This window comes from Mustela nivalis (assembly GCF_964662115.1).
Source record: "Mustela nivalis genome assembly, chromosome: 14".
Taxonomy (NCBI): domain Eukaryota; kingdom Metazoa; phylum Chordata; class Mammalia; order Carnivora; family Mustelidae; genus Mustela; species Mustela nivalis.
The window spans coordinates 77,612,250-77,638,591 of NC_139033.1; the positions used below are offsets into that span (position 1 = coordinate 77,612,250).

At 40.4% G+C, this 26,342-nt stretch overlaps 1 protein-coding gene across 8 annotated transcripts in view; it reads right to left on the reverse strand.

Moving 5' to 3' along the window:
• Positions 1 to 26,342, reverse strand: part of PIEZO2 (piezo type mechanosensitive ion channel component 2) — a 451,232-nt gene that overhangs the window by 114,848 nt on the left and 310,042 nt on the right. For 5 of the 8 annotated variants that reach the window (XM_082697371.1, XM_082697367.1, XM_082697370.1 and 2 more), the window contains exons 8-13: positions 14,503 to 14,665; positions 11,142 to 11,261; positions 8,300 to 8,338; positions 7,167 to 7,305; positions 4,134 to 4,282; positions 296 to 526 (exon numbers count right to left, since the gene is read on the reverse strand). In XM_082697371.1, coding sequence (XP_082553497.1) covers positions 296 to 526; positions 4,134 to 4,282; positions 7,167 to 7,305; positions 8,300 to 8,338; positions 11,142 to 11,261; positions 14,503 to 14,665 — 841 coding nt within the window. The remainder of the gene's footprint in view (positions 1 to 295; positions 527 to 4,133; positions 4,283 to 7,166; positions 7,306 to 8,299; positions 8,339 to 11,141; positions 11,262 to 14,502; positions 14,666 to 26,342) is intronic. The other 3 variants (XM_082697373.1, XM_082697368.1, XM_082697369.1) reach the window with 2 other exon arrangements.

Consider the following 26,342-nt stretch of genomic DNA (forward strand, 5'->3'; position numbering starts at 1 on the left):
TTCTTATTTCCCCTTGTAAATTCTACTATAGTGTAATTGACATTAAAATATAGAAGACAGTATTTTTCCTCTCAGTGGAGAGCCTTGTTATTGTAAATAAAATATGAAAGTGTGTTACAATATTAGAGAGACCATTAAGTAATATAAATTGTTTCCTAGAATTTTTAAGCTATTAATTTTTGTAAAGTGTCAAATATTTGGAACCCATGTGAGTAAGTCTGTGCACAGATATGCTTCTTATGATTATTGTGGATTTGTTTCAACATTTTGTTTTCTTGTTTTCCTATTCATTTACCTTGGAGGCAAGTTCTCCTGGCTCTTTTTTTTCTAAAAACCCTGGGACCTTCTTAATTTCGGGAAGTTCAAAACTCCATATATACTGTAATATCAGCAACAGATTTCCGTAGACAACCATGAAAGGAGAGCTGATCATGGCATATTTTCTTCTGTTGCGAATCATCCAAAGGGTGCACGACCAAATCAACAATACAAAGGTCAACCAGCTGTGATAGGTAATGCTCCAAGCCTTGAGGGAGAAGGAAAGAGACAACACAATGATGGTGAGTGCAATGTGAAGTCCCCACCCTCTGCTGACTTAGAAGTTGTCTTAAAGGAAAAAGTGAATAATATTCAATCCAGGGAGAGGAGGGAGTGGTGAAATCACGGAGAGACATCCCAACCTGGGGCATAGGGACAAACTGAAGAGGAAGACTGATCTCGCCAAGAACATTGTTTTTTAACTTCCTGCAGGGAAAGGAGCCAAGGGCATCGGTGTGTTCCTTCTAAATTTTTTCCCCTTTGGGTAGAAAGGTCTTCATCTTCACTGCACTTTACAGAATTGAAAGCAACTGTAAGTGCTTCATCCCTTCTTTTTCCAAACTAGCTTGAGAGTGATTTAAGTCATTTAAGAGTGGCAGGTCAATGTGGTCATAGCTGGGCTCTGAAATGGAAATCAGGGCATCACTAGGGTAAGCACACAAGTCGGGCATTAGAGATCACTCTGGGATTATCTGAGAAGATGTGCACCATAGAAATTACAAAATTTACACAAGGAAGGTGTGTCTTTGGCTTCCGCACACTCCAAACAATAAAACCAAGTTCATTTGAAGGTCAGCGTTGGCTTCTGTCCTGCAAGGGGTAGGATTAAAGAGCCATCAGACTCATTGGACAAATGATACATCTCCTTCCATTCCCATGAAATTTGCAAAGAATCAGAAACGTATCATAAAGGGCAGCTACCGGAACAATACCTAAATCAGGCTCAAGACTATTAACAACTTCCAGAAATCTATCCTTTCTTACCATAATCTTTGATAATAAATCTTTGTAAAAAGACATTTAAAAGAATTTTCTAGATATATTTGAGCCTAATTGAAATCAATTGTATTCCTGAATATCATGAATCACCAGGAGTTAGTTAGAAAGCCCAAAATGTTTTACAAGTCTCTTTTGTTTCTGGAAAATAGAGAAGTATTAAGATAAAGGAAGTCAACATGGAACAGTTATTTCTTCTCAGCAATTTGCAAACTTGTTCTAAAGGTCAGCTAGCTTTTTAAGGGGCGGATTATTTAAAATTTTTGGTTGAAACATATGATAAACACAAACTGGATATTAAAATTGCTTTTATTAAAATTAGATTCGTGATTGATAACTATCAATAGTTAGTTATTGATAACTAACAAGGCTGAATTATTTTCATGAAAATATGATTTCTTGGAAGTATTATTTATCGGAAGTTAAGTAACATTAAATGCTTTTACATTTGCATTAAATAGTGTATTTAATGCATTTATCCCAATATAAAATGCAGACGAGACTGCCATTTTTGTGTGTGACCCAGGAGAATAATAATCTTATCTTCAGAGATATCATAATTCTAGTAGATTGTCCCCCTCCTCCCCACAAACTACTCTTGGGAAGGTGAGGGTGATAGAGGAAGGAAAATAAGTTAAGAGGAATTTTTTTAAGCCTCTTTCCTTTATAGTGTCTAAGTCACCTATGCCTTTCAGTGTGGTGGCTCGGCCATTTCTGCATTACGTTCAGTTTCCAGATTGCCTGATAGTGTAGCAAATTTGTACTTTATAGTTTTGAATAAATACATGTATCATTCTAACAGACTTAGCTCCCCACGACTGTCCTTTCTGTCTGTGATTAAAATTCTATTGCAGTAGGCTGCTTCTGTGGGAGGCAGGCACTTTTAAAGACACTAATATTATGGCTCCGTTAAAACAATGAAAATGGCACCAGACAAGGGCATGTCTTTAATGAAGGATCTGCTCTGTTACGTTGTTTTTACAATAGATTTTTTCTACTAAGTAGCAAAATGTGTATTCCAAGTTTTTTTGTTTTGTTTTGTTTTTAAGCTCTATTTCTTTACAAAGAAACAAAGATCAAACTTTATAAAGTCCAAAGACCTTTACAAAGACCAAACTAGGGGTGCCTGGGTGGCTCAGTCGGTTAAGTATCTGCCTCCAGCTCCAGTTATGATATCAGGGTCCCCCCCCCTGCATTGGGCTTCCTGCTCTGGGGAGTCTGCTTCTCCCTCTCCCTCGTCCTCCCCGCTGCTTGTGCACGTACTCACTCTCTGTCAAATAAATAAATAAAATCTTTAAAAAAAAGATCAAACTGAACTGGCTTATTTTTAGAAAGAAGAAAAATGTATAGATACTCTATTGAGTTCAGAGTCAGAATTGTATATTTCATTTATAATTGGTATTTTAAAATTAGAATTTTATTACAGTTTAAATTAGAGGTTGATTTATCAAAAATGTCAAAAGGTACCAAGAGCACAGAATTAATATTATTTAAAGAACAGAGTTTGTAATCACTAAATGAGCCATCTTTAATTTCTAGGAGCTTTCTCTTTGCCATCCCTCTCTCAGATGCGTAGTGGTCCTTACAAGAAGCTGACATTGACTAAACATGCAGGTACATTTGGAAGACATCTTGAGGGAGTGACTGGAGAAATTGTGTTTAGGTATTTCCCCTTTAGAGGTATAGAATATTTTCATTTTTTATCATCAAAGTTGTCATGGGATCTCACCATTGACAACTAAATATGGAATATTTTTGTCATTTTTTGGAAGATTTTATTTATTTATTTGACAGAGAGAGAGAGAGCCAGAGAGCACAATGGAGGGAAATAATAGAAGGAGCAGGAGAAACAGGCTCTCTGTTGATCAGGGAGTCCAATGTAGGACACAATCCCAGGACCCTGGGACCATGACCTGAGCTGAAGGCAGATGCCCAACCAACTGAGCCACCTGCCCCAATAGGGAAGAGTTTTGTGTTAGTTAAGTGGTAGGCATTTCAAAAATAAATCAGATTTCTCATACAAGCTTGTTTTTAAGAAGGTTATAAATTAGACGGTCTTTTATTTTCTATCTCTAGGTTAAAGGACTATTTTTTTGAAGCTGTGATGCCCAAAGTGGAAGAAGCGAATATAAACACACATCAAATGAGTACGCACAATCAGAAAAGCTTTTGGGTACTCTGGTTGCTTGACGTTCATACTGGTAAAAATTTACTGCAGCTAAGATGGAGTAAAGTCTCACTCAAATTTAGGGTAAGACGTGAAGGTAACTCTCACTGTCTGAAGAAAATAAAAGCAGTCATTGTTAACTTTGGACACCTTCAATACCATACAGAGAAACTACCCAATAGATCTTTTAATTTTTAAAAAATGTATTATTATTATTTTTTTTTTATAGAGGGAGGGAGAGAGCAGGGGGAGGGTAGAGGGAGAGAAAATCTTAAGCAGGCTTCACACCTGTGGCAAAGCCCAATGTGGGACTTGATCTCACAACTTTGAGATCACGACCTGAGCTGAAATCAAGAGTTGGACATTTAACCGACTTAGCCACCGAGGGGGGCTGCAATAGATCCTTTTAAACTGACAAAAAAGGAACAATCACATTTGACAGGCTAATTTGAGAGAAATATACTAATATTTAAAAAGAGGTTAAATAGAACAGAACAGGATTTTGAAGTCTGTAGTATGAGGATCCCAAGAAAAATAAAAATAAACCAACCATCCCCCACTGAGACATTAGGGATATTAGAATCTGGTGCCAGCCACGAGAGGGCTGTGGGGGCATTTGTGGAGCATTCCGACTGTCCCCTCTCATACATACCATCATGGCAATGAGGGCACAGATGTAACTTTGTTTCATAATAAACTGGAACACAGAGACCATGGCGTGAACTTTAATGCTTCGTTTCTCCTCATGGCTCCTTTCCTCCTCAAATTCTTCCTTCTCATCCTCTTCTTCCTCTTTCTTTTCTAGATAGAGAGATAATTTATATAACTTGATGCTAATGTTTAAACTCTGGATAAATGTCCCCAGCAGTGTAGCACATATATGGTTTTAACATAGACTTTTATTTAAGATTTTGGAGATGATTTCCAGCGAACAAAGCCTTTAGATTTAAACAGATTCAGTAAGTGCTGCCTGGTCAGTGTAATGGAATCCTGCACTCAGAAATCCCAGAAAGAAAATTTGAACTTAAGAGATGATGTAAGATGGTTCCTAATGATCCTACCTCATGATTATGCATTCTTCTCCCCTTGAGTGTGGGTGGGACCTCCGATGGGTCACTCACAAATAGGAGGGATGGGATAAAATTTCCAAGATCAAGTTTAAAAAGATCGTGACTTCTGCCTTGGCTACTTTCTCTCATTTTCCTGCTCATTCTGAGAAGCCAGCTGCCGTGTTATAAACTGCCCTAAGAAGAGGTCTGGGAGGCAAGGAACTGTTAGTCTCTGGCTAGTAGTCAGCAAGAACTTGAGGCCAGTCAATAACTATGTGGGTGTGGGTGAAAGCAGATTCTCCTCAGGTGAGCCTTCAGATGAGACCACAGCCTGGGCCAGCAGTTTATTTATAACCTCATTGGAGACCTTGAGCCAGAGAAACTCACCCTAGTCACACCTGATCCCTGCCCCACAGAAACTGTGACAATAAATGTTTTAAGCCACTAGTTTTTGGAATAATTTGCTATTCAGTAATAGATAATTAATGCAAAGAGTATCCGGAGTATGGGTATAGTGAAGGTGCAGAAAACCAACCAGGCAACCAACTGAGCAACCATTTTGCCAGCGTGAGCTCAGTAACCCATGGTTTCCTTTTACATCACGCTGAGGCAGAAAGTCATACTAAGAATGGAAATATCACATTAAAAGCAAGAGAAAGTGTGGAGGGCTGAGGAGAATAGGACCAGCAATGGAAAAGAACTGGCACAGTGGTGAAAGCAGGGTTTCTCCTCAAGATCCTCTTCTACAGGTCAGGAAAACTAATTTGATTTCAAACATGAAGTAGTGAGTGACACACTTATGTGAAACATCCTTTCTGTCCTGTTCAAATTAAATGGGTCGCATGTAAGTGGGTTGCATCAGGGAGTTGCTCTACACCACAAAGAGGAAACATAAACCACCAAAAACCCAGTGAGCATGCACAGCACACTCCAGAAGTGAGTGTAGTGTGATGTGGCAGTATTCCCTCATGCACAAGCCCACTGCCTTCCACCCCTCCAATGTTGGGACCAGAGGCTATAAGGGAAAGTCCACAGATGGGAGACAGTGAGGAAGAAATGGAGTCTGAGGCATTTTTCCAATTCCTGGCGCTACTTTTCTGGTTGTAACACTGTCTGCATATATAGATTCAAATTAAAAAAAAACAACAACTAACTTTCCAGCTTTTTTTTTTACCTTTGGAAGTCCAGGTTATGAAGTGAGAATGCGTACGTGCCCTGTCAGTAGCCAGATTCTGCTCATTTCTCTTTATGTTAAGTCATGGGTAATGAAAAGACACCGGGCCGTGACCTGAGTGTCTCAACCTTTAGAAGTTGCATATGCTGGTTCCTGGGCCTATCCTTTGTAATTCAGATGCCAAAGCATGGAAGAGCCCACTTGAGAGAGTACAGTATTTCCTTGAGCTATTTGGTAAGTGAAAACCTTGGTTTAAGCCCAACTTAAAAACTGAAACACATGCATGTAGAAAGCAGAAATGGGTAATTAACCCATGGAGTCTGGTGCTCCATGAAGATGGCAGGTGCCACCTGGGGGTGGGGGGATGGGCGGGGCTGCTAGCTTAGAGACCTGAACTTGGTCTGACCTTACTGAGGAAGGCTGCAGAGTGTGACTAACCCTTTGTACTGCTCAGTGGATACCGGGTCAAGGACAACTGCAGGGAGTACTATAACTACATAGAACACTATAGTAGAATAAGTCTGACAAAGAATTATGAAAAAAAATACATTAAGCTGACTGTATCAATAATACAGACTGGAGAGTTGCCCAGTTGCTGGCCATTTACTCAAGGTAGGATCATGGGTCACAACTCTAGGTTTAATCCCATATAAACAGAAAACACCTGCAGGTACTCTGCTTTTATTTTTCTCCCTCAGTAGCAAACTTAGTTAATTCTCTCTCTGTGAATTGATGATAGGCATGGTCTCTGGCAGGACAGTGACAACAGTGGTTGAGTCAACTGTTGCCTTGCAGGAACAAGGGGCTAGCATTGCCAAATATTCACATTGTTCAAGGGATTCCAGAAACTTCCATATCTCAGTCAGAGCTGCACTTTCAAAATGTTGGTTATTTTCTTTTTTTCCCTTCAGAAAATGCTGCATAGTCCAACCAGACAAAACATGACCCAAGTCACAGACACCAATTTGTCATCTCTAGGAATGGCCTGTTTTCCTTCAACATAATAAACTGAGAGAGACCGGGGGATAAGGTCTAGTATAAGTTTCCACCCTCCCATTCTCCCCCACCCTTTTTTTACTAGACAAAAAGAACTCTTTCTGAAAACATTCATCCATTAACCAGCAGAATTTCTGACCATGATAATATCAAATTCTAGAAAAAACAAAACATATACACACACATGGGTTTAACACTATAAATGAGTTGACATGTTTAAAATGATTTTTTCCCCTTTATTTTTCAAAGCTTTCAATTATACCATTATTTTGTACAGAAGGACAAACTAGCCATAGCAATATGGTGGGGCGATTTACATAACTGAAGGAAAGAAGCTTCATTATGCTAACCATGGAAGACAATACCTGTTAGAAAAAAATAGAATGGACACAAGAAACAATGAAACACAAAGAGACGCCGGGCACATGCATGAGAGGAGACGAAAGCAGCAGGACTGGCTTCTTACCTGAGGAGTCTTCGGAGGGTTGCCACCGGTACTGGGGGGTGGAGTACAGCTCAGCTTTGGCAGGGCCGTTCTCTATGGGCAGACTTGGGTGGATGGTATGGTAGTCTACAGGATTGCCGTTCACAGTCACCAGCAGGCCCTGGCAGGGGAGCGCGGGGCAAAGGCACAGTTGTGTTTCCAATGTGGACACACTGTCTCCTTGCCTTGTGCTAGCTAGACAGAGCCCTAGAGTGGAGAACTGATTGACAGCTGAACGAGGTGGTCATTTACCCACTTGAGCAAAATGAATCATCTACACTCCTCGGTTCACATCTATTTTCCAGAGTGGTCCCAGTAAAAATGGAATCTGATCTTCTTGTACTTCTGCTAAACCCCAGGCAAGGTACCCTCTGTTCTTAGTACCAAGGGGAAACCCTGGAAAGGGCTGGCTGAGGCTTCCTGGTCTGGATTGGTCCCCTCTCCAGCCTCTGCTCTTAGGGTTTCTCCTCCCAGCCCTCCCTCCAGCTGTTGGAGTTCCAGACTCTTCCTAGTTCCCAGCCAAAGCACCCCTGCCTTGGCCACTCCCCACCCTGTCCACAACCCAGTGCAGCTCTGCAGAGGACTAATGCAGTCTTGGGTTAGCTAGAGCCCTCTCGGAAGGTCTTTGCTGAGGCACCTTTGGTGATTTGCCTCAGTGAGTTATACTGTCTACCAAATATTGACACATTTCATTACACATTTCATTCTCATCTTGGATTTCCCATGTTGAACTTCGTAAACGCTTAGTGTGATTTCTTGTTTTTTCCCTGTCTCTTTGGCTTTAGGGTATAAGCATGTGTGTGTGTGTCCATGAACATGCAAGACTTCCTATTCCAATTATGTAATAGGTTTATCTGCAGAGCAAAATGTTTTAAGAACCCTCCAACTGGCTTTTAAAAAGTTTAAATACATTCTGTATGACTATAGTCGAGCTCATATTATATGAGGTAGTGTTATAATGGCAATAAACCAGATAGAATTTCTACAAGAAAAATATTCAGAAACATAGGGAAATTTTATAGATCATTAAAATACACTCAACGGAGCCAATCCCATTTATATCACTTCTGCATCACTTATACGAGCATAAAAGATAATTCTAAGAATATACTAACATCGGATGGTTTGTAGTCATCTTGGGTCATGGATAAAAGCTGCAAAAGCAATGCAGGACAGCAATGTTAATAGGTAAGCAAAAAGCATTGCAATGTTTATATATATCTGTAAAGTTTTACTACACATATTCCATTCCTTCAACTAGCGAGATGCTAGTATGTTAAAATTGCCATGCAAAGTACAAAGGGACAAATAATTGAACTGGATGTCGTTATGTGTTATAACTACTCTCCAGCTTCTGATGTTGACTTTTAATTGTGACAACAAATAACCAGTCACGAACCATGTGATTACAAAGGCTGATCATATTTTTAACTGTCTTGTTTTACTAGAATAAGCTTCTGCTATTAGTAACCCCCAAACACCTGAGACCTCTGCAGAATTCTGAAAACATTTACTTTTCAAGAAATAGATGTTTCATACTCAGGAAAAATTGATTTGTAATGCACACTGAGAATATTTTAAGATTTACATATTATCTACCACAAACTAATTATTACATGACTGTGCTTTTATTTTTTACTTTTTTATTTATTTTTTTATGACTACGCTTTTAAACTGTATTAACACCAGGTGGTTTGGGCCTTCCTCAAATAAGAAGCACTTTCTGGGCTAATGGTTCTCCGACTTTTTTGGATCAGTACTCATTTATAATCACAAAAAATCACTGAGAGTCCCAAGGAGTTTTTAATGATGTGGGTCCTGTCTGTCAATATCTACTATACTAGAAATTAAAACCGAGGCCTTGAAAAATATTTATTAGTTCCATTAAATTTTCCTCAAAATTTAACATGTTCACATAAATCATTTTATTCAAATAGCTATACTTTAAAAAAAACAGTGAAAAAATATGCTTTTGTGTATCTTTTTAATATCTGGCTTAAACGAAGACAGCTGGATTCTCATATCTGTTTGTGCATTTAATCTGCTGTGATATGTTATTCTGGCTGAAATATATGAAGAATATCTGGCTTCACCAAGCTTCGTAGTTGGAAAAAGAAAGAGTATGTCAATTGGCTAGTCAGGTCATTGTGGACAATTGTTTGTTTTGATACCATATCAAACTCACCAAGTGGTAGTGACCTCAAGATTAGCTGCTACGTGGAATCTGAAATTGTATCAATGAGGGTTTCATTCTGTTACGTTAAAATCCCACTGCTATATCACATATTGGTGATTTGCCTCAGTGAGTTATACTGTCTACCAAATATTGACACATTTCATTACACAATATTTTTAAAAAACTCATTTTTTAATACAGTCTTACCACTGATCTCATCATGGAGGTCCTCAAGTATGGGGGCGTTTTCAAGCTTTGAAGACTGGATCCAAGTTTTCTAATACTCTAATTTTCACTCAAAAGTTCAAATTTTACCACTGGCAACAAACATTGTCGGTTGTTTGCCTTGAAGTGATGGGCTCACTTCATGTACTTGCCAGGAATTCTCTGCCAAATCCTCATCTCTGAACACCCGTAACTCGTCTACTTGCAGCTCCTCCCAGGGCCTGTGGTGTGTGGTGGGTGACGGCCAGCTCAGCTTACCCTTCCTACACTTGACCAAGCAAGGGCTTTTGAACAAGACATCATCACCCCCTCACACGTGGTACTTTGTTGGACTTCCCATTTTGCCACACAGGATATTAAAAATATGGTGAGTTCTGAAGTAGAGATTTAAGAAAACGGATATCCATTTTGGGTTCACCAAGGACATTCATAAGTGAACTGGCCTCACCGCTTTGTTTCTTCAGAGTGCGTGGCCACCAAGGGTAGGGCTATGGGTGTGGGGGATTCGTGCCACCGCCTGGGTCTGCTTTTTGCTTTTGTATCAGCAGAATGCAAGTCAGCATAGTGAAAAGAAGGCACATATTTTAAATATTACTTAAATAAGAGTTTTGGGCTTTTGGAGGGTCTCAGGAATTCCCCAGAAGTCCATAGGTCTCTCCTTTTGAAAAATTCCTGGGCTATCTTCTATGGCTATCTGTCGTTTGTAAAAGAAGCAGCATAATCTGACACATGGTGTGATGAGAGAGAAAGGCCCCTGGAAATCCTCAGACATCTTAGGGCACCCCATGGGCCTGCAAGGCCATCCACTGCCCTGAGGCAGCTCATTCATTGCTTTGCCCTCTCTCAGCACATGGTGGCCATGTTGAGAACAAGACCATGTGACTTCAGGAACCCACTGGCCACCAAATAAGTCAGAGAATCTACTCCTCAATTCTCTAACATGCTACCAAGCAAGTGGTTTGTATCTGTCATGATGACATTGCAAATGGGCATTTTTAATGAATCAGTAGAGCCCTGGGTTGAGTTCAGCATGGTCAATAATTGCTCCAAGGGTTATACAAATTACCCATCGTGACTCGTTTTTCCTTGTCAATCCATACTGTTGCCTGGGAGTCGTAAGAGATCCTTAATCATATTCACATAGACTGTTTTGTTCTAAGTGGTTACTTGAGTTATTACTGTGGCCAGCTGGCCAATGAAATGAAATTATTTTCTGCAATGTTTTTGACACTGAGACTTTCCCTGCCTGGTGCTAACAGTTGCTTTGTTATTTTTTTGTTTGTTCTAAACACAAATCTATTTTTCTTTTTAAATTAAGTCTTTCTTTTGAGGATGAAGAGACTTCATAGGAAGCACTCAAATGTAAACTGGTGTTTTCATAGCACTGGGTTCCCCTCTCTGCATAGAGCTTTCTGCTACCGAGACTTCAAAATCAAACTCCTTCTCTAAACTATGCACAATCTGAGTTTGCATACAATATATGACTCATATTCAGCAATGTAACACAAAAGAAGCAAAATAAATTAGGGAATGGAAATTGCTTTCTTGTGGCTTACTTTTCTTTCGTCAGTTGGGTAATGGGTGGCATACCACAGGCTTCGCCTCCTCTCGGCTGTTATTTGGATGGGGCTACAAGCCAGGGCTCTGTCCTCTTCCTTGGTCCTGTCATCCTGCACCTGAGACACAGAATAACCCACAGGACAAGCTCTGCTTCCCAGAGCAGCTCCCGTAGTGCCCTGGGGGACCCCGAGAAAGTGTTTCCCCCGTGCCTTGATAATGATCAATTTTTTAAATGAATGTATATGATAGATGGGATTTCATCAAGACATTTTTAATAATGACACCAATGCTCCCTTGTAAATTCTCAGCACATCAGTGATACATCCTGATCCCTTCTAAGCCCCATAAATAACAGAGATAAGCTCTCATGTGAACTATCCACACCTTCCCACCAGGTATTCCAAATTCCACTCACCACGCAAATGGTTCTTAAAGGAAGAACCTTCAAAAAGTGCTCAGTGGACTGTGTGACCCATCCATGGTTAGTTTTTAATTAAAAGGAAATTAAGTAAAGGTAGAATCATTGAGAGCTTACACACAACAGTAAGGAAGAACTTATCTAATGCACAAAACCATCACCTTGCCTTACATGACACTGGCCTACATTAGACAATTGGTCTAGAAGAGATATAAAGAAAGAGAGAGAGTGTAAGGGGCAGAATGCCCTTGAGTGCTTTTGTATGGTTTCCCAACAAAGGTGTTCCAACAAAAAGGGCATTAACACACCACTGATAGTGGAGTACAGGAAGGGAACTTAAGGTCTTGGTGCCCAATTTCTGGGTTCTGGTGTGCCAGGATAGAGCACCCATAGGGAGAACCCAAATGCCTTGGGTGGGAGTTCATGCATGCCAGGTGGGAGCCCATACACTACTTAATTCTTGACACCTGCTTCTCCCTCTCTCTCTCTCTCTCTCTTTCTTAAACATGCATCATAGACTTTCACCTCAGAACTCACATTTGCTGGCTGGCATTTTTCATGAAATGTGCCAGGTCATCTGGAACTATGATATAATCAGCCACCTGTCTTCCATCATTGCCTCAATGAGAAAGTGCTGTGTCCCAGCCCATTTAAAATACTGGCCACCTGAAATGTTGACGCTGGTATGAATTAGGCCCTGTTCTCCACACACCCCTCTAGACACGGCGGTCTATAAGACGGCTATTAAATCTACTTTCCTTTGTCCCCAGACAGCCCTTGTCTGAGGAAGCCAAATGTCTCATGGGCCTGAGGGGCTATAACACAGGCTTCACCCATACAGAAGCATGACAACATGGGTATGTAAAGCTCCTGTCATTCTGTGGGGCTGCCTGAGGTCTCAGAAAAAGTGAAGAACACACGGAACGCTTATTAACTTGGATGCCTTAAAGTCATCTCCATCCCATGTAAGACGCTGTTGAGAAACCGTTCCCACAATATATTTTAATTCCTTTGGTATATACTTTTATTTGCACATGTGTGCCCATCCCTTACCTTCTGTGTGTTTATGGAGGAAGTGAACACAATGACATCACTGTAAAGCATTTTATGGCCACACGCAAGTTTTGGGAGCGAGTTGGAGAAAAATGTAAGACAAAATGATTGGCATTCCTTGTGACCCCAGAAAGCATTTTGTTGCATGCAGCTGCCATCAGTGGGGCCAAAGAAAGACGCCCTATGAGAACCCCACGAACAGAAGTGCCTCATGGTCCCTGTTATCCGGGTCTGTCTCCCCAGTGGGGAGAAGGTGTCACACAGGAGGAAGGACAGGACACAGTCCCATTTCTGCAGGAAGCACTTCAGCTGAGGAGAAATGGGGACATCCAACTCCCCTCGTTCCATTGTACTGACTCGGATCCCATTTACTTGAGTTGGGTGGGCTTTTTTTCTGGTACAATGTCCAGTTCCCCTGAGTGGAGTGCTTGCCTCTGGGCGATATTCTATCCCCAGCTTAGCGTCTGAGGTAATTGGCTTTCAATACATATCCTGTCTGCCTGCCAGGCTGCCCAAGTGAATGTGTGAACAATAGTCTGCGGGTATGAACACAGAAAAGGACCGAATCTAGAAGTGACAGGAGAAGACGTGTGACTTCATGCAGCCGTGCTCATTAGGAATGGCTTCTCAGGTGTGAACGCTCCCCTGGCAGAGGGTGGATGAGAGTGTGACAACCCTGTCTACACTACTTTCCTGCCTTGTGTGCTGATGAGCTACCTGACGACTGAGCTTCAATTAGGATAAGAAATATAAGTGGCTAATGTTTTCTCTCACAAAAAGGGAAAAGAGAGAAGCTACCCAGGCTCTCTCACACGGCCCTCAAAGGTGGCATATGCCTTGTTAATAATACCCCATGGGAAGAAACCAGTTCTCTGTTGTGCTTAAAGGAAAATCCCTGGTCCCCATACCTCACAATGGGGTACTTGGGAAACTCCAGGTATCACTGACAGCTGGGGTGTTCCTATCCCATTCACAGATGTTAGAGGTCTGAGAAGTTTCTGGAAGTCCGGGCACCAAGATAACAGTCTGGCTTGTCCCCAAAGCCCTAGCTTTGTTGTCAAATGTGGGTTTGAAGCTAATTCCTACTGCTCAGACCAAGTTACCTCTCTAACCTCACTTTCTTCATTTTTAGGATGGGTATGATACCTATTCAGAGTTACGTAGTGCATGAAATGGAGATAATGTAGAGGAATAGCCTTGTGTATGACCTGGCACTTAGTAAGTCCTCAATGAAGTTATCTTTGATTTTCCTCACCACTGACCATTCTTGCTGGTGATATATCAAAGGGAAACCAGACTTTGTTCTAATAGCATATGTATTCCCATTGTGCTCTTCGCAAAAATAAAATATTAGCACCAGAACACTATAGCTATTTAAGAATTTAGCACTGGTGGGACACCTGGGTGGCTCAGAGGGTTGAGGCCTCTGCCTTCGGCTCAGGTCATGGTCCCTGGGTCCTGGGATGGAGCCCTGCATCGGGCTCTCTGCTCAGCAGGGAGTCTGCTTCCTCCTCTCTCTCTCTGACTGCCTCTCTCCCTACTTGTGATCTCTGTCAAATAAATAAATAAAATCTTTAAAAAAAAAAAAAAAGAATTTATCACTGGTAAGTCAGCAGTTAATAAGAATGGCCTGGGGTGCCTGGGCAGCTCAGTCAGTTAAGTGTCTGCCTTTGCGTCAAGTCATGATCTCGGGGTTCTGGGATCGAGCCCCACATCAGGCTCCCTGCTTGGCGGGGAGCCTGTTTCTCCCTCTCCCTCCCCCTGCTTGTGCTCCCTCTCTTGCTCTATTAAATGGATAAATAAAATCTTTTTAAAAAATTTTAAAAATAGGAATGGACTGGTTCCCCTGGAGTTTCCATAAGATCACCAAACGTTTCGATCCTTACGAGGGGCTCCTGTAGCCAGATGCGGATGAGCGTTGCGAGCGTGTAGTACATCACCAGCAGGACGATGGGGTTGGCATGGTGATACCATGACAGGTCTGGGTTTGCTATGATCTTCCAGGTGCTGGAACAGTCTGTGTGAATGACTGATTTGATACCAAACAACCTGTTTCAAAACAAAGGAAAATAATAGGAAGATGCAATAAATTACATGTCCCTAACATAGAATAAAAACATCTTATTTTTAAGAGGCTTATGAGATAGCCCTAGGCTAAGCCATCCCAGTGTAGGTATTTCATTACTTTTCTGTATATACAACTGTATCCTTAAATGACATCTGTACATATACATATAATATGTATTATATAAATATACATATAATATACATATATACATATATATATGTTATATATACATATATAGAAAATATACATCCTTAAATCATATAAATGTGTGTTAATGTGTGTGCAAGTATATAAAATCAATGATCTTTACACTGACTCAAAAATCTAATACTATCTAATCTAATATATAATGCTAATACCATTAATCAGACTAATTTATCTAATAATAGCTCCTTGCATATCTATTAGAAATTTACATTTTAATTGCCAATCAACCCTATTAGATTCCTGCATTACTAAAATACCAAGTATGTGGGGACACCTTACTAAGGTCAGCGAAATGGGCACCTATTTTATTTTTGGCAGGATTTAGTGTTAGTTATTCAGCTAGTGTTGATATTCTTAGGCAAATATTGAAATTGGACACAGTTCTCTAATTTAGCCATAAAAGCCAGATAGTATATACTAGAACTTCTGGAAGATATATATTTCTGTCAAATTTCATTTATGGGCAAATTCTCATTTTAAAATTTATGATCAATTATTTATTTTGAAATATAACTTTATGAAGCTTGTTAAATTTTGAAATGATATACTTTTTATGTTATTCCTACTATAGGATCAGAAGGTCTCTGACTCTATCATGGAAATTATATAAATATGATTCATTGGGAATTCATTTTACATTTTACATTTTACCCTTTTTCTAAGAAAGGGTTTTATTAAATGAATAAAACATTTACATTAAGTGAGTCTCTTTCTATTGTTTGTATCTCTTAGATGTGAACTTCCATTAATGCTTGTGTTATATTCTTCATTCAGTTGTAAGATCTTCAAGAACTACACGTCCCTCACTTATAAAATCTCCCAGGGCTCTCACTGTTTTCTATCACAAGGGAAGTGTCATATTGGTGAACTGTTCAACATAGATTTTAGAGTAAGCTAAATAGAAACTAAACTTTCTTCAATTTTATCAGAAAAATGTAAGTTATAGTAGGGCTTGCTCTTATTTCAAGGCTTTTCTTCTAAGTCTAGCAAGATTCTTTGTACTTAGCATTAGAAGGAAAAATGTCCTGCTAACAAAAAAAAAGTTATGTCCAGGGGCGCCTGGGTGGCTCAGTGGGTTAAAGCCTCTGTCTTCGGCTCAGGTCATGATCCCAGAGTCCTGGGATCGAGCCCTGCATCGGGCTCTCTGCTCAGCAGGGAGCTGGCTTCTCCCTCTCTCTGCCTCCCTCTCTCTGCCTGCCTCTCTGCTTACTTGTGATCTCTGTCTGTCAAATAAATAAATAAAATCTTAAAAAAAAAAAAAAGAGTTATGACCCTCTTAGAATGGTGGAACACTCTGAAAATGGTTTTGCAGTCCTAGATTAAAATGTTAATTTCTGGTATGTAGTGTGCAGAACTGAAAGCATTGAGATTTCAAATCAAATGTTAGCTGCAAGTCTCTGGATTAATCAGGCATAGGTTTCAGCCCCCAAGTCATTCCTCTTCTTGTCTCACACCTGGTGCATGCACTAACAATGACATCATCAATCACCAGTTTATATATACCTGCGTCAGAAAGTCAGTAGAAATTTCTGCAGCTGTCTGTAAACTGAACCACATGCCTCCTAAAAGTCTACATGGACACTCCACAGCTTACCATTAATATTATAGCTTATTACACACTGATTTTGCACACTTATGTAAGAACAGTGAGAATCAGTCTCATGTTTTGTACTACGAGTATGGACTAACTAACATGGGTCAGAAGCTCTAGAATGATGGATTGTGGTATCCTTTAAGGAACTTCTAACAGTATTAGACAAATATGGTTAAGACCTAAGAGTTCTATGTTTTTTTTTTCTTTTTTTTTAATAGGTTGGATGCTCTAGATAAAAGTTTTTATATAACATGGGAGGCTTGTACTTAAAGTTTCACATCATTTCTGGCACAAAAATTCTAGGATGCTGTGTAACACCCAACTATTATTTAACTTACTCAATTTTTTCTTGTGAATCTTCCCTATCCAGAATTGCTTCTTAATATTGACAATACAAAGAAAAGTGAAATTATCAGACCTGGCCTCCAGGAAACTCACTCTCGATCTCACCACAGGGATGAGATATGCTTGTTTGAGGAGAGCAAGATGTTACAGAATCCCTTCTGTCTGGAGGTGTTTCTGTCTGGAAAGGGTAGTCAGGAGAAAGAATGTTCCCTGTTAGGATAGTCAAAGAAGGGTGTGGGTGAGTAAATGAGAGAAAAGAGAAGTCCTGTCAGATGTTGCCAGGCTGTGGGGCTGGGCTGGGAAGATAAACTGGGCACAGTGAGAACAATCTTCTCTTTTTGTTACTGCTGCCTCATTGGATATATATAAACTTCCTTCCATCTTGATGATTCCCATATAACTGCTCATGTATTTACAGTGGTCCTAGTTCACATTGATTGAATAAAAATGCCCCTGTTGTTCATTGGTCAATAAAATACTCAAAATGACTATCTTCTATCTCTCTCCATAGAAATGTCTCTTTGCCTGAGAAGCAAATAGTGACACGGCCATGGAGCTCTGCATTCCTGCTTATTGCTCATTTAGAATCAGAAAGATAAAGCTTCTCTCTTCAATGCATTTGGAATACACTTGGACCCCAGGCTGGTTCTATCAATAACAGTCAAGGTGCATTGGGTGGGTGGCTCACCATCTCTGAAAATCCAGGTCCTTATAAAACCTAATAGAATTGGGGGTAGACAGGGGTGTGAGCACATGAACAAAGAAAGAGCATTTTCCAGAAGATCTTAAGAACTCACAAACTCTTCTATTTTTCAGAGGATGGCTGGAGACAGCTTCCTCTGTGATGGTCAGTTTCCAGTAGAAACATATCAGACCCTTGGGGCACACGCTCCTGCTTTGGTATCTGGTCTGTCCTGCTCTCCTATTTCACTCCCAACATCCCTGTCCACAGAACACATCTTCAGCTTCTCTTCCTGAACAAAGGGTGGTCTCTAGTTTCTCTCTCCTCTACAGTGTGACCATTGTTAGAGTCACCTTCAGAAAACTCAAGTCCAGCATGCCACCTTCTTCTTCCCATTTCCTATTTTCTTTTCATTTGCTGTCTGGAGAATAACCCCAAGTCCCAGCAAATTACCTCCCAGGCCTCAAGCAGCCAGGTCTCCTCTCCTTTCTCCCAGACACCATGAACTCAAACTATGCTGGGCTATTTGGGGTTTACCATAAAATCTCATTCCCTTTGGCCTTGCTACTTCTTGTTTGACCAGAGTGATTTACAGATAGCTGTGACTTTTCAGGGTTTGTCAAATCAATGATTGGGGTATGTGCTCCAGGGAGGCTCTGTCCTCTCCTTGGCAATGCAAAACCAAGGCAGCAGGCCAGGCAGACTCTGAGACTCTCAGATATCTCTCAGGACCACTCGAGGCCCACCCCAACTGCACCCCATAATCTACACATATCCACCTACTCCTTCCAAGTATGCTCAACCACTCCAAATTACTACAGGGGACCCAGGGACACTAGCGGCCCAGGAATGCATAATTATATTACCATCATAACCCATCACCTGAACCCTCATGCTCACTGATGATGGTTGGTGTTGCTGAAAGCATTAATTCTTCATTCTTCCTTTTGGTCTGGATGGCCTATAGTTAATGTAAAGCTGATCCTCTATAAGTAGTTTCCAACACTCTTCATTTGGCTTCTTTTTCTTGTTCCTTTCTGTTATGGGGGGACATCCTGGACATCATCAACGTCTACCTCTTGGGAGTTAGGGAATCCACCTCTGGGAAATGTAAGATTTCTAACTGGAATAAATTTGTCCTGCCCAACGCATAAACAAGAACAGTATTTGCAGTCATAATTTGTAGTTGGATTATTGTTAGTTTATGTGCTTATCTCTGCCAGCTTGATTCTAATTTCTTTGAAAAGGGATATGTGTTTTGTCATCTTGCTTTGATGGACTTGCCTAGAATATAGCAAGTTTTAAGTGTAAGTTTCTGCGAATGAATTAAAAGCACTAAGGCTAAATTATACCACGAAGTTATAGCAGGTGACCGTGGTTACAGCAGGAGTAGAGACTAAGGGATAGCAAGGTTACTGCTTTTGAAAAAGGGAAAGAGAAAGAAGGAATGGGAAGGAAACATAGCTCACAGGAGAATTCTAGAATTTTTAGAGAACCATTGCTGCAGCTCCGGCCACACCCTGCATCATTTTAGTGCCCTCAGTCTAGGAAATAAGAACACAGAATAAACCTAACAAAGACGTCGAAAGGACACTTTATCTAAATTCTGTCTTAGATCATATGTAACAGAATTATTTTTGTTCTCTACAGGCTGCCAATAAGAATTCAGAACTTTATCTTTCGGAAGAGTCGATACATAAATGTACATAGATGAGAAGTAACTTCTTCAACTCCAGAGGTTGATAATTAAGAAGCAGTAAGAGATTCGAATACCCAATAAGAACAAAATATGGAGCAGCCTGGAACATTCTTTCAAGACCCCCCCCAAAACTGTGCCTTACTCAGATTATTATGTGTAAAAATCCATTTCACCCCTTTCAATAGAAGAGGACCTTGGAGCTACAAGGAGTATCCCTGATCCCAGAACATTGGTTATTCTTCACCTGCAGGCCCAAGCGGACAGCTGACTCTCTCAGCTTTGTTGGGGGCTCTGTGGGCTCACTGTAGATGTTTCTCCACCTGCCCGGGGGCACTGGTTTTGCACTTTTTTTTTCCCTCTTCCTCCAAGGCACTCGTAATATCTGACAACATATGGTGACTACAAATTGGCAGCGTATTTGTTTCAATTTGCACATGTTGGCAGATTTATAAAACCTCCACCTGTTTTCAGTTTCCTCCAGACCACATCTGCTTGGTCGCTAGTAATACAGATACCCAGCCACTTGCGAAAGAACTATGTAATACTGAAAATAAGACCACATTTTTAAAAAATCTTAATTGTGGTAAAATAGACATAACATAAAATTTACCGTTTTAAATGCTGAAGTGTACAGGGTAGTGGTATATTAACTATAGTCATCGTGCGCTGCAACCAAGCTCTAGAACAATGTCACTGGTTAAAACTGAAACTCTCTACCTGTTAAACAATAACTCCTTTCCCTTAGCACGTGGCACCCGCCATTTTACTTTCAGTCTCTATGGATTTGACTACCTAGGTCCCTCATACAAATGGAATCACGTAGTGTTTGTTCTTTTGTATCTAGCTTATTTTACTGACCATTATGTCCTCAAGGGTCATCCATGTTGTAGCCTGAGTCAGAATTTCCTTCCTTTTGAAGATTGAATAATATTCCATTGTATGTATGGACCACATTTTGTTTATCCACTTCTCTGTAGATCAACATTCACCTTTAACTCATTGCAAATAATGCTGCTAGGACCACAAGTGTACAAATGTCACTTCAAATCCTTGCTTTCAATTCTTTTAGGTATAGTTCCAGAAGTAGGATTGTTGGACCTTTCTATTGGTAATTTTGTGAGGAACCTCCACACTGTTTTTCATTGTGGTTACACTGTTTACAACCCCACCAGCAGAGCAGAAGGGCTCTAGTCTTTCTTACATTATTCCCAGAACTTGTTATATGTTCTACGGTTTGATAGCAACCATCTTAGTGGGGGTGAGAGTGGACATTGCATTTTTCATTGAGCTTTTTGTTCTTCAGATCTCAGAGCTTTTTTATGATCTAGGGAGATGTAGTCTTCAGTTAAACAGGCATTTGCTAATGAGAATGGATAAGTATGCAGTTAGGTTGATTGTGAAGTCTGGGCAGGTTTTACATCCTCTTATGAAACCAGGGAATATATTCTTTCCAACTACAGTAAATGATTGCTTCAGGGCAGTAATTGTCTAGAGTAACTATATATATTTTTTTAAGATTTTATTTATTTATTTGACAGAGATCACAAGTAGGCAGAGAGGCAGGCAGAGAGAGGAGGAAGCAGGCTCCCTGCTGAGCAGAGAGCCCAATGCGGGGCTCGATCCCAGGACCCTGAGATCATGACCTGAGCCGAAGGCAGAGGCTTAACCCACTGAGCCACCCAGGCACCCGAGAAACTATCTTTTAACAACCCTCTCATTTAACCTTAGATCCTTTAATCAAAATAAATGGGGGACTGAATGGAAGGAAGAAACAGAAAGGGAAGGAGGGAGGAGGAACAGGTATTTCTCAGGGAGTTTGAGTGCAAAGGATGGGCTGTAGGTTAGGAACCAAGCTCACAAGGGAGGAGGCCCACTGAAGCCTGGGATAGCTCCACCAAGACAAGATTTTCCTCCAGGATGTTTGTTTAGCCATTTCTATTCTGAGACCATTTTCCCTGGAAAGGGGTTTGGTGGCAGACCCCAAGGGTCCAAGGGTCCTAGTGCTCCCCATGCTGAGTATTCTGAGTATTCAAGAAGCCAAATGAGTCAGCGGTCATTATCACTGATGGTTACACACACTCACCTGAGTCAGGTGGGTACCCAGGAACAAACAGCAAGTAGATTCAAAGAGGGAAAGGTGACGTCTCCTTTCTATAAGTAAATCATGGTTCAGAGAGAAGCATAGAGCCTTCGAGACAACTGTGTTTGAAGGTATAAAGCTAGCCCTAAGGGCAGCTGCCCAGAAAATGTCCTTGGCAACCCTGACCTCTTACACCAACATGGGTACCCTGTGGAAGTAACTTCAGGGGAAATCACCAACCACTTAAAAATAACCAACTTTCCTTTCTTCTTCCAGCCCTGCCCACTCTTTCCCTACCCTGATGACCACAAGTCTAGGGGTAACAAGATGTGGGTTATTTTTAAAAGTTAAAAAAAGTGATGAAGATTCAGGTGGTACATACTTGATTAATATTTTGATTTTAAAGTTAATCCCTTGAGTTAAATGGCCTTAGCATGAACTCACAATAAACTTGAAAATAATCAGAGTCTGTAGGTCTCGATAAAAAGAACAGGAATCTAGATATGCCACTTGAATTATCAACTGTGTGACCTTGCATATGGCATTTAGACATTTCTGAGCCTCAATTTCCTCCCTTGGAAATAATTCTCCTGCCAGTTCAACTTGGAATTGTTTATATGGGGTTTGCAAATATCCTAGGTACAACAGTTTCAGATTGTAAGCACTACAGCCAGTAAACTTCTTTTCAAATAGGACAGGTATTAATTTTTTTCCTTGCATAAAAATATAGATCCAGATGAGTCAAGCTGGAATTATAGACCTATTTTTTGAATAGTACTATAAATAGCTAATGTCCAGATTTGGTGATATTAATGAGAAATAAATGAAGAACTGTTCCTTGATGAAACATTCAGGTTATAATCTAAATATTCACATTTTTTTAAAGATTCTATTTATTTATTTGAGAGAGAGGGAAGGAGGGAGGGAGAGGAGGGGAGGACCAGAGAGAGAAGCAGTTTCCACGCTGAGCAGGACCCTGACTTGGGGCTCCATATCAGAACCCTGAGATCATGACGTAGGCTAAGGCAGATGCTTAACCAATTGAGCCACCCAGATGCCCCACAAATACACATGTATACTTCTTTCTCATATAGAGAACATACCTTTCCTGCTCTAAGGAAAACCATTTCAAAATGCTACCCAGTTATACAAATCACCAGCTGGATCCCTACATGGTGCTTGGTCATTTCTTACAGTTCAAGAAGTACTCCATATTGTTCTGCAAAATTGCACCAACTAGTAACATCACAACTGCAGCAAAATCTCCCATCTGGAAATCTAGAGTTTGGGCAACACACTACAGGCTATACTTATTATCACATCCTGCTGGATGCTAGACAGGAATTGGTTGGGATAACTTCTCGCCTAGCAGACCAGTAAGTCTCTCGTAGGCAGTTCTTGATTCTTCTCATTAGAAGAAACTTCCTTGTCCATTGTCTCTCTTGACCCACTAATATTGGCCAATATGAACCTCATCTGCTCCCCAGACCCATCTCAACTGTTATGTGTGTTCCATTTTGGCCTATTTAATGTCCATAGTCCTCATTTAAGCAAAGATCACAATGAGTTTCATCATTAGTCTCCTGTTATATGTCTGTGCCCTGTGTCTTGAAATAGGTCATGAACTCCTTAAGGGCCAATATCATACAGTTCTTGGCATCTTCTAAAACACCTACAGTAGTTTTCCAAACAGCCCATACTCAGATTTATGATAAGCGTGGCCCTAAGAGTAGACTTCCTAATACAATTTCAAGAATAATTCAAGATATCACTTAAAAGATTGTAGATTTCTATCATGTAATCAATGCAAAAACGTTGCAGCAAATATCAGTATTACAAATGTATTTTTCAAAGACTCAGGTAAGAAGATCTTGAAATTGCCTGTTTCTTTGATCAGTTTGACACTAACTGCTCACTCAACAGCCCAAAGATGAATGGTTCAAGGCTGGTTGTTGAGTGAATATCACTAAGGACAAGTGCAGTCACTTTCTAAAACGTGTTTCCCAAACGACCTATGAGGACCATCCAGGAAATACCCATTCATTGGGTACAGACACATTTGTGAAATACAAGAAAAAGTAACTAATAGAAAAATAATCACACACCTGAGTGCCACACCAATGCCAAACTGCTATATAGATTTTTAATGCTTCCTTTTTTCAGATACATCTGTGTTTAACTTGTTGAAAATTTGTTTCAAACAATTCATGGAACAGCAATGACCTGCTACATAGAGTATCCAGAAGCCCTTGTCAGAATATTGTCAGTAGTCTACTACTAAAGGTTTGATCACCTCTAATTAACCTTTTTCTCTGATGCATCTTTCAAAATAAATATTTATATTCTTACATCCCACATATTAGTGAGATCATATAACTGTTTTTCTCTGATTGACTTATTTTGCTCAGCATAAAATCCTCTAGTCCATCCATATCATTGTAAATAGCAATGATTTGATGGCTGTGTATTCCAGTGTGTGTGTGTGTGTGTGTGTGTGTGTGTGTATGCGTGCATGCATGTGTGTGTGCGTGCATATGTGTATTTCACATCTTCTTTAAGAAACAAGGTAGTGGGGGTGCCTGGGTGACTCAGTGGGTTAAGCCTCTGCCTTTGGCTCCGGTCATGATCTCAGGGTCCTGGGATTGAGCCCCGCATCGGGCTCTCTGCTCAGCAGGGAGCCTGCTTCCCCCCTCTTTCTTTGCTTGCCCCTCTGCCTACTTGTGATCTCTCTGTCAAATAAATAAATAAATAAATAAATTTTTTAAAAAAAGGAAAGAAAAGAAACAAGGCAGTGGATCATAGGGGAAGAGAGGGAAAAAAATGAAACAAGCTGAAACCAGAGAGGGAGACAAACCATAAGAGACTCTTAATCTCAGGAAACAAACTGAGGGTTGCTGGAGGAGAGGGGGGTGGAAGAGATGGGGTGGCCAGGGGATGGACACTGGGAAGGTTATGTGTTATGGTAAGTGCTGTGACTTGTGTAAGACTGATGAATCACAGATCTGTATGCTGAAACAAGCAATACATTATATGTTAATTAAAAAAATAAAAGGAAATAAAAAAATAAACATTTAGAACTACTCTTCACAATATAATTAACATTCTTAAAACTATCAATACAGTCAGTGATGAAGATGATAATTCCCTTTTGCTGTGTGTACAGGGGGAGATTCTTTAAAATCATTGAGGAAACACTGTTGTGCTTTGTGTCATCAGGGTGTCTGACAGCTAGTTGGAAGAGGAGTTCCCCAATCTAGCACTGTAAAAGGAATGCCGGCACACGGAAGCTCTTCCTGATGAACCCCAAACCCTGTAAAGAATGGAAGGAACCAGGGATCTGATGGTGTTCAGTCAGCCAACGGGATCAGCTCTCCCAGGTGAAGAAAAAGTCATGGACCTGGTGCCTAACAGTTGCCACACGTCCTGTTGGATGGGACCAGCATCTCTCTCTGCAGTTTTCTATTTAGTGAGGACAGATTGGAGAACACCAAGCTGCTCATGAACGTCTACTTCCCAAGGTTCTAAACACAGTACAGGCCCAAAGACAGCCAAAACACAGAGGCATGATACTTTGGATTAAACTGGATTTCATAAATAAAACTTGAAAGTTAACATCTATATCTAACCCAAATAAATCAGCGGCTCCACAGACTTTTGGAACTGGACTAGACTGAAATCTGTGTACTTCTTTTGTGTTATATAGGTCACTATTTTTAAGGAAATGGAGTATGTCTTAAATTAAGACACTTTTGAATATGATAGAACTTTTTTTTCAAGATTTGGAAAGTCTTTATGATCTTTCACGACCTTGCAGCCAATGTTGGGAACATCTGTTCCATTATATGTCATTGCATGGGTAGAGGCACAAGGTGTGAGAGTGTGCACTGGTCCTCAGAAGTATCTGATAATTTCTATTTTTCTTTTTCTTTTTTTTTTTTAATTTTAAAGATTTTATTTATTTATTTTACAGACAGAGATCACAGGTAGGCAGAGAGGCAGGCAGAGAGAAAGGAAGGGAGGCAGGCTTGCTGCTGAGCAGAGAGCCCGATGCGGGGCTCAATCCCAGGATCCTGGGATCATGACCTGAGCCGAAGGCAGCAGCTTTAACCCACTGAGCCACCCAGGTGCCCCGAGAATTTCTACTTTTAAGACAGAAAATGTTAGGGCACATGGGTGGTTCAGTTGGTTAGGCATGGCTCAGGTCATGATCTCAGGGCCCTGAGATGGAGCTCTGCTTTGGGCTCCCTGCTTACTCCCTGTGACCCTGCTTGTGCTCTCTCCCCATCTCTCTAAATAAATAAATAAAATATTTTTAAAAAAGGACAAAAAATGTTTCCATTGATTTGTCTTAGTATTTTTGTCTTTTTAATTAAAAATGTTAGCTTTCAGATTCTTTAATTTTGAGTAAGTAATTTCCTGTTGTATGTGTGATTTTGAATTACTCACTTTTTATAGATTTTGGAGATTTCTCCTAACAAAAACTACCTGAAGCTTCTTTCCTTATCCCCTTTATAATTATGATGCATTTTTAACTGTCCACTCAACAGTGACAGTATTTAAGAGAAATACTACATACAGCCCTGAATTTTTTTTTTTCTTCACACCCACTACTAAAGGCACTAAAACTCCATCTATTACCTAGTGTATGGAGAAATAAAAGACAGCCTGAGAGCTGTGTACTATTTTGGTGAATGATTGAGGGAATAATATCTTCCTTGAATTCCTTTTCATTCTCTTATATGGCCTTGCTTCAATTGAAACAAAGTATCAGTGTCATTGGCAAATATCTTCTCCCATTCCCTGGGTTGCCTCTTTGTTTTGTTGACTATTTCCTTTCCTGTGCAGAAGCTTTTTATCTTGATGAATTCCCAAAAGTTTGTTTTAGCTTTTGTTTCCTTTGCCTTTGGAGACATGTCTTGAAAGAGGTTACTGTGGCCGATGTCAAAGAGGTTACTGCCTATGTTCTCCTCTAGGATTTTGATAGATTCCTGCCTCACATTGAGGTCTTTTATCCATTTTGAGTTTATCTTTGTGTGTGGTGTCAGAGAATG